This window comes from Crocuta crocuta, unplaced genomic scaffold (genome assembly GCF_008692635.1).
Source record: "Crocuta crocuta isolate KB4526 unplaced genomic scaffold, BGI_CrCroc_1.0 scaffold115, whole genome shotgun sequence".
NCBI classification, from domain to species: Eukaryota; Metazoa; Chordata; class Mammalia; order Carnivora; family Hyaenidae; genus Crocuta; species Crocuta crocuta.
The window spans coordinates 7625633-7633861 of record NW_027530575.1 but is presented as its reverse complement, the minus strand read 5'-3'; the positions used below and the strand labels follow the sequence as shown (position 1 = coordinate 7633861).

The window sequence follows — 8229 nt, the reverse complement described above, 5'->3', positions numbered from 1 at the left end:
CCCGTGTCGGCCTCCTGGAGGGGGCGGCGGGAGGAGCCCGCGGGGAGCACGCGTGGGGAGCAGAGTTGCCCATCTCTGCCTGTAGCGCCTCATTCTCGCGTGCCTGCACCCCGCGCCCTATTCGGCCCCGGAAGCTGCCTCTCAGAAGTCCCTCCAGGCCCCCTGACCAGAAGAGCCTGTCTTCGGAGCCCCCTCCCCAGTACTACTGCCAGAACCTTCTCCAGACCCCACCTTGGATCCCTCGCGTCCCTACCTGGCTCCCAGCCCCCCAGTCCAGCGCCCTCCCCAGCGGGTGGCCTCCAGGGGGTTCTCCATGGGGACTGCCCCCCCTGCCTTGGGGGGCCCCCCCCGCTGGGGGCTCGGGCGTGGTCGCCTGGAAGTGGGGTGAGGCAGAAAAAGCCCGCTGGCGCTCTGGAAGTTCCTGTTCCCTGGCTCCGAGATCCCCCTCGGGGCTTCTGGGGGAGGATGGTCTCCCGTCGGCTTCTTGGTCACCCTGCTCAATCTTCCTGATTTTCAGGAACACCACAGAAGTACGACCCTGCCTTCAAAGGACCCATTTACCACAGGTAAGGGCTCTGGGTGCCTGGGAGGGGAGGGGGTCTCTGTTACTAATGCCTCTGCCCCTGTTTCTTCACTCCCCCCCCCATCTGCTCTCCAACAAACTGGTGATAGATATCAGCAACTTGACAATTAAAGAACTAATTTCCTTAATACGCCAAGAGTCTTTACAAATGCATATTTAAACTCAGGCAAGAGATTGGAAGAGATAATTTCTAGAACAAGAAATACCGGAGACAGTGAAGTTACGAGAAAGTAGTCAAACTCACTGAAAGGTAAAGGAATGGATAAAACAATAACCAAATAGAATCTCGCCACCATAGATTAGCAGAGATGAAAACGATAGGCACTTCATGCTGCTCCGAATTGAACCCGCACAAGTGTCTCTGGAGGGAGTTTGGAAACAGGAATTTTTAAACGTGCAGCTCTTTGTTCCAAAGAGTAAAATTCTAGGGGAAAATCTTCTCCACGAGCCTTGTACACCTGGACAAAGACGTATGGTGTAGCTGCCTTTTTGAAAACGACAAGACCTTGGGGCGCCTGGGTGGCTCAGTCGGTTAAGCTTCCAACTTCGGCTCCANCCCTCTGTCTTTGACCCTCCCCTGCTCATGCTGTCTCTATCTCTCTCTCAAAAATAAATAAAGTATTTTAAAAAAAAAAGAAAGAAAGAAAACAAGACCTAACCATCTGAACGTGCATCTTTGGGAACTGGACCTAGTTTGATAAACGTACAGTGGATTTTTGGCTTCTACTGTTCCATAGCTCTTAAAACATACAGAAGCCCTTGTAAGTGGTACCATGGATCACTGGCAACATGTTAACTGAAAAAAAGCAAGACACAGAACAGTGTGTGTATCATAATCACACTTGAGTTAACCAAAAAAAAAAAAAATGTTTTTGAACATTTGTATCCAATAAGTAATCCAAAAGACCCAGGGGAGGGTGCCTGGCTGGCTCGGTCAGAAGCATCAGGTCAGAAGCATCCGATTCTTGATCTCAGGGTCCTGAGTTCCAGCCCCATGTTGGGTGTAGACATTACTAAAGAAAAGTAAATAAGTAAATGGAAAATAAAAAAGAAATCATTAACAAAGTTTACTTCTAGGGAGAGGGACTGTGCGGGTGACTTATTTTTTTATTGTATGCATTACTGTGTGGTTTTGATTTTTACCATGTTCACATTTAATCTTATGATAATAAAAATAGTTTAAATTTTAAAAATTCTATTTAGTTATTTTTTTAATTTTTTTTTTTATATTTCTAGGAGAGAGAGAGAGAGAGAGACAGCGTGAGCAGGGGAGGGTCAGAGAGAGAGGGAGTCACAGACTGAAACAGGCTCGAGGCTCTGAGCTGGCAGCCAGCACAGAGCCCGACGCGGGACTCGAACCTACGAACCGCGAGATCATGACCTAAGCGAAAGTCGGATGCTTAACCGACCAAGCCACCCAGGCGCCCCTATATTTAGTTATTTTTATCTTATTTTATTATTTATATTCGAGAGAGAGAGACAGAATGTGAGTGGGGGAGGGGCAGAGAGAGACAGAGACATCATCTCAAGCAGGCTCCAGGCTCTGAGCTATCACCACAGAGCCTGACCCAGAGCTGGAACTCCTGAGCCATGAGATCATGGCCTGAGCCAAAGTCAGATAATTAACCTACTGAGCCACCCAGGTGCCCCAAAATAGTTTAAATTAAAAAAAAATCACCACCGATTGCTATTAAAGATGTGGGGACATGGGCACGCTCAATCAGAAGAAAGCTGAACACTGGCAAACTGCCTGGAGAACAGTGTAGCATTAGGTACCACAGTGTAAGGGTGCCTGACTGGGTAGGGCATGCAACTCCTGATCTTAGGAGGTGAGTTCGAGCCTGGTGCTGGGGATAGAGGTTGCTTTAAAAAAAACAAAACAAAAAAACGTGAAATGTACACGCTCTTGGGTACAGCATTCACACCACTATGGAACACGTGGGTGCGCGGATGTGTTCGGGGCAGGAGAGGGGCCAGGATACGCCGGGCCCCGAGGTTTCTACCCAGATGCTGTTCTTTGTTCCCCAGGGGCTGCACAGACGTCATTTGCTGTGTGTTCCTCCTTTTGGCCATTGTGGGCTATGTGGCTGTAGGCATCATAGGTGAGTGGAGGAGGGCTCTGGATTGGGGTTCCAAGGTGGGTGGGCAAGCCACAGCCTCTAGGGCAGGAATGGGGATGGTGCTTGGGAATGGCAGTGCCTCAGCGTCCCTGGATCCCTCCACAGCCTGGACCCACGGGGACCCTCGGAAGGTGATCTACCCTACTGATAGCCGGGGCGAGTTCTGCGGCCAGAAGGGCACAAAAAATGCGTGAGTCTGGCTCCTTGGGGCCTGGTGCGACTGGGGAGGCATGGGCAGGAAGGCTTCATGAGCACTGTGGAGAAGGTTCTCGGCTTTCTCCGCCGCCATCCATCCATTAGTTTAGTCAACAAGTATTTATAAACCTCTTCCTATCCCCGGCTGCTATTCTAGGCCTTGAGGATGAAGCACCAAAGGAGACGTTAAGAGTCCTGTTGCCTGGTAGCTCACATTTTAGGTGAGGGACAGAGAGGAGACAGTCCCGGATCTGGTGTCACATGGTGATGAACCGATGAGCAAAAAGCGAGTTCAGTCCAGGCTGTGCCACTCCCTGGCTGTGTGACCTAGGGCAAGTGTCTCAACCTCTCTGGGCCTCATTTTGCTCAGCTCTGAAATGGGGGTGAGGACCGGCTGTTGTGATGGTTAGATGAGCCAATAGGCAGAGCTTAGAGCCGCGCCTGGCATGGAGGGGTTCCCATTACAGTTGTTGTTTTCACGAGGTATTTTATATAGGGAGGTTGAGGGATCTTGACAGTTTCTGTCTCCCTTCCCCAACGCCAGGAACAAACCCTACCTGTTTTATTTCAACATCGTGAAGTGCGCCAGCCCCCTGGTCCTGCTGGAATTCCAGTGCCCCACCCCCCAGGTAATTTGGCCTCTTCCCATCTTCCCTGCGATCCCTGCTTTCTGTCACCGACTCCTTTCCTCCCTATCGCGACAGCTTCTCTCTCGCAGCCCTTTCTTTTCCCCGGGGGAACGAGAAGTGGGGCCTCTGTCCTGAGTGGGGGGTCGGGTGTCTGCCTTGATCCCACCCAACCCCTGCCTCCTGCCCCCCAAGATCTGCGTGGAGAAATGCCCCGACCGTTACCTCACCTACCTGAACGCTCATAGATCCCAGGACTTTGAATACTACAAGCAGTTCTGTGTGCCTGGCTTCCAGAGCAACAAGGTGAGGGGAGCCTGGGTAGGGGCGGGGGGGGGTAGGGAGGGTGCTGGCCTGGAGCATTAACCCCCCCATTTCTTGCCAGGGTGTGGCTGAAGTGCTTCGGGATGGCGACTGCCCTGCCGTTCTCATCCCCAGCAAGCCCTGTGAGTCTGGGGTTCCGTAAGCTTGGGTGGGCCGGGCAGGGAGGGGGGTGTCCAGGGGCTCAGCCTGACTGGTCTCTTCCCCTGCTCCGTGCAGTGGCCCGGCGATGCTTCCCAGCCATCCACGCCCACAAGGGGGTCCTCATGGTGGGCAACGAGACGACCTATGAGGACGGGCACGGCTCTCGAAAAAACATCACAGAGCTGGTGGAGGGCGCCAAGTGAGGCCCACCACCCGCCACATCGGTCTCCCCCTTCCCTGGGTGGGACAGGGCATCCATCCCCTGGGGTTGGCCCCATCCAGGTGGGGTTCTGACACCAGCCCTGTGTGCCCTTCCCCAGGAAGGCCAATGGGGTCCTGGAGGCGCGGCAGCTGGCCATGCGGATATTTGAAGATTATACCGTTTCCTGGTACTGGATTGTCATGTAAGTCGGGGGAAGGTGGCCCTTCCTGTCTGTGCTCTGGGACTCGTGGGGCGATCGCCGTGCTCACGCCCCCGTTTTATCCCCAGAGGCCTGGTCATCGCCATGGTGATGAGTCTCCTGTTCATCGTCCTGCTCCGCTTCCTGGCTGGCATTATGGTCTGGGTGATGATCATCATGGTGATTCTGGTGCTTGGCTACGGTGCGTCTCCCCCTCCCCGCACCCTCCCCGCCCCATAGTTTGCCTGGGCCCTCGGACCCAACCGTGGCCAGCAAGAATCATGTCCTAAGCCGTCAGACACCCCGCATTCTTCTGCTTGGTGTGTTTGTGAAGATGTTCATCTCAGTGTTGTTTATGGGAGTCGGCGCTGGGGAACCACCTCAGTGCTTATCGATGGGGGACGAGTTAAATCATAGCCTTCCAGGCGCTGTATTTTATCTACATCAAGAAGCATCCTCAAGCAGACTACTTAACACAGTAGTTAAAGGGGTTCGCTCTAGCACCAGACGGCTGGCCGTTGAATGCTGGCTGTGCCAGTTCCCTCCTCTGTGACCGAGGGCAAGTGACTCAACTTCCCTGTGCCTCAATTTCTTCCTCTATAAAGTGGGGGATAATTAGTATTTACTAGTTAGGAGGCTTTGTGAGAAAAAGTGTGCAGATGAGATGCGGGGAAGGGCCGTGTAGATTTCCCAGAGGTAATGTTCAAAGTCCAGTGGTTCCTATTTTGATTATTTAGACACACTTTCCAGGGGAAAGATGCCTGATAGGGAATCCATTGGGAGGATACAGATATTAAAATATTCACGTTAATCAGTGGTTTCTAACTGAGTGCTGACATAGGCAATTTTTTTAAAGGAAAATTTCCTTTCTTTTTAACGTTTATTCACTTTTTGAGAGACAGAGAGCAAGCGGAGGAGAGGCAGAGAGAGAGAGAGGGAGACACAGAATCCAAAGCAGGCTCCGGGCTCTTTGCTAACAGAGCCTGACATGGGGCTTGAGCCCACCAAGTGCGAGATCATGACCTGAGCGGAAGTCGGACGCTTAACCGACTGAGTCGCCCAGGCGCCCCAATTTTTTTTTTACTTTATCTGGATTCTACGATTTTATTCTACAAAGAGTTATGGGAAACATTAAAAATCCCTAGTACCACCTCACTGAGTGTTAACACCCACATCTTTCCTCTCCACCCGTGAATCCCATAGCAGCCTGATACCTATTCGGTCACTCATTCATTCGTACAGGCGTGCGTGCCTCAAACACGTAGTGAGCGCCTATGTGTCCTAGGCAGTTTTCTAGGTCCTGGGGGTGCAGGGAAGATAGACCAGAAATAATAAACCAGGGGACGCCTGGCTGGCTCAATCAGTGGTGTATGTGACTCTTGATCTCAGAGTCGTGAGTTCGAGCCCCAGGTTGGGTGCAGAGATTACATGAAATTAAGATCTTTTAAAAAATAATAATAATAAACCAGAAGACTCTCTAGAAGGTCCAAGCAGAGCGACGGGATAAGAAGTTGAGTGTGAGGGGGGCGCCTAGGTGGCTTAGTCGGTTAAGTGTCCGACTTTCGCTTAGGTCATGATCTCGCGGTTCGTGGGTTCGAGCCCCGCGTCGGGCTTTGTGCTGACAGCCAGTTCAGAGCCTGGAGCCTATTTCAGAGTCTGTGACTCCCTCTCTCTCTGACCCTCCCCTGCTCACGCTGTCTCTCTCTCTCTCTCCTAGAAAGAGAACCGCGAGATCATGACCTAAGCGAAAGTCGGACGCTTAACCGACTAAGCCACACAGGCGCCCCTAAATAAAAATATTAAAAAAAAGAGAGAAGTTGAGTGTGAGGGGGTGTGATTTGAAACAGGAGAAGGGGTTCGGGGAGGTCTCGTTAGAACGAACCATTTGAATGGAGACAAGGAGGGCGTGAGGAATCCAGTACCAGGCAGTGAGAAAAGCAAGTGCAAAGGCTCTGAGGCAAGAACAAGCGTTGGCAGCCCCTGTCAGCTGTGGTGTTTGGCTCTGCAACGTCGGGGGAGCCATTCCGCAGGCTGAGGTCCATCCCCTGTGCAGGAATATTTCACTGCTACATGGAGTACATGCGATTGCGTGGCGAGGCCGGCTCTGACATCTCCTTGGTGGACCTCGGCTTCCAGACGGACCTCCGCGTGTACCTGCACTTGCGGCAGACCTGGATGGCCTTCAGTGAGTCCCAGCCCCCCCATCCTGCCCCCCGGGGAGGCCTGGGAGGGAGCTGGGACAGGCAGCTGGCAGCCTCGGCCACCCTCTGCCTCCCGCAGTGATCATTCTGAGCATCCTTGAGGCCGTTATCATCTTGCTTCTCATCTTCCTGCGGAAGAGAATTCTCATCGCCATTGCACTCATCAAAGAAGCCAGCAGGTGGGTGCCAGGGTGCCTGGGGTTGGGCTGGGGTGGGCCCAGGGCTGCTGGGGCCCTGATGCCTGTGTCTCCTCCTCCCCAGGGCCGTGGGATACGTGATGTGCTCTCTGCTGTACCCACTGGTCACCTTCCTCCTGCTGTGTCTTTGCATCGCCTACTGGGCTAGCACTGCTGTGTATCCACCATCAGACCCGGATCCCGGACCCTGGGGGGTGGCTGAGGGCCAAACTTGCCTGGCAGTGACCTGCGGTGTGGGGGCAGGGCCAGAACCTGGTTGCGGGGTGGGGGCAGAATGGATCCTTTCTGGGGTCCCTGAACCCGAATGTCAGGTTCCTTAATGAACCTCCAGCTTCCTGTCCACCTCCAATGAAGCTGTCTATAAGATCTTTGATGACGGCACCTGCCAATTTGCTGGGAACACCTGCAATCCTGAGGTGGGGATTGGCTCTCTCCCCAGCAGCCCACACACTGTCGGAAACCTGCCGTCCCTGCTTGGGGACCATTTGGCAAAGATTCAGTGTCTGCTGTATGCCCTGTGCTGGATGTGGGGAGCGTGGAGGGGAAGAGCTCCAAGTGGGCAGCCCCCACCCCACCCTGAATGCTGGGCCACACCCACTTTCTCCCCTTGACTTCATTTCCTGCTCCATATCCCTCCCTTAATCCAATGATAGCCGGTTCTTATTTCTAGAACCCCTTCCTTGCCTTTCATAACCCCTGTGGTCCTCATACTGATCTCTGCCACGCTTGCCCTGGCCACGTGACCCCTCAACTGCGTGGCCCCACCCTCATCCCCAAGATCGCTTATCCTGCCTCACTGACCACTGTGGAGTCAACAATCCCATCTTGCTTCTAGAACCCCCGTTAAAAGCCCCTATACGGAATTCCCCATCCCTTGACTTGAAACCTGAGTGCCATGACTCCCGTCCCACTCCATGGGCACCCTGACCCCTGCCCGATGCCCAGCACCCACTCTGAACGCCTGTCCCCGGTGTTGTGACCCGGCCCCCCATCCTTCCCACAGACCTTCGCCGCCTCCAATGAATCTCGCCTCTGCCCTGGCGCCCACTGCCAGTTCGCCTTCTACGGTGGTGAGTCGGGCTACCACCGGGCCCTGCTGGGGCTGCAGATCTTCAACGCCTTCATGTTCTTCTGGCTGGCCAACTTCGTGCTGGCCCTGGGCCAGGTCACGCTGGCGGGGGCCTTCGCCTCCTACTACTGGGCCCTGCACAAGCCAGACGACCTGCCCGCCTTCCCACTCTTCTCTGCCTTCGGCCGGGCGCTCAGGTGGGACTCTGGGTGGTCAGGGGCTCGGGGGCGAGCTGGGCTGGAGGAGCCTTGTGGCCTGGCCACTGACCACCCCCTTGGCCCTCAGGTACCACACAGGCTCCCTGGCCTTTGGCGCCCTCATTCTGGCCATCGTGCAGATCATCCGAGTGATTCTCGAGTACTTGGATCAGCG

At 54.0% G+C, this 8229-nt stretch overlaps 1 protein-coding gene across 1 annotated transcript in view; it reads left to right on the top strand.

Annotated features, from left to right (window-relative positions):
- SLC44A2 (solute carrier family 44 member 2 (CTL2 blood group)) overlaps positions 1-8229 on the top strand; it is a 26605-nt gene that overhangs the window by 14770 nt on the left and 3606 nt on the right. The window contains exons 2-16 of the mRNA XM_077767921.1: positions 518-566; positions 2612-2685; positions 2809-2893; positions 3443-3527; positions 3720-3830; positions 3910-3970; positions 4065-4188; positions 4310-4393; positions 4480-4592; positions 6444-6575; positions 6671-6770; positions 6853-6945; positions 7120-7204; positions 7792-8054; positions 8143-8229. The exon at positions 8143-8229 is cut by the window's right edge and continues 32 nt beyond it. Coding sequence (XP_077624047.1) covers positions 518-566; positions 2612-2685; positions 2809-2893; positions 3443-3527; positions 3720-3830; positions 3910-3970; positions 4065-4188; positions 4310-4393; positions 4480-4592; positions 6444-6575; positions 6671-6770; positions 6853-6945; positions 7120-7204; positions 7792-8054; positions 8143-8229 — 1546 coding nt within the window. The remainder of the gene's footprint in view (positions 1-517; positions 567-2611; positions 2686-2808; positions 2894-3442; positions 3528-3719; positions 3831-3909; positions 3971-4064; positions 4189-4309; positions 4394-4479; positions 4593-6443; positions 6576-6670; positions 6771-6852; positions 6946-7119; positions 7205-7791; positions 8055-8142) is intronic.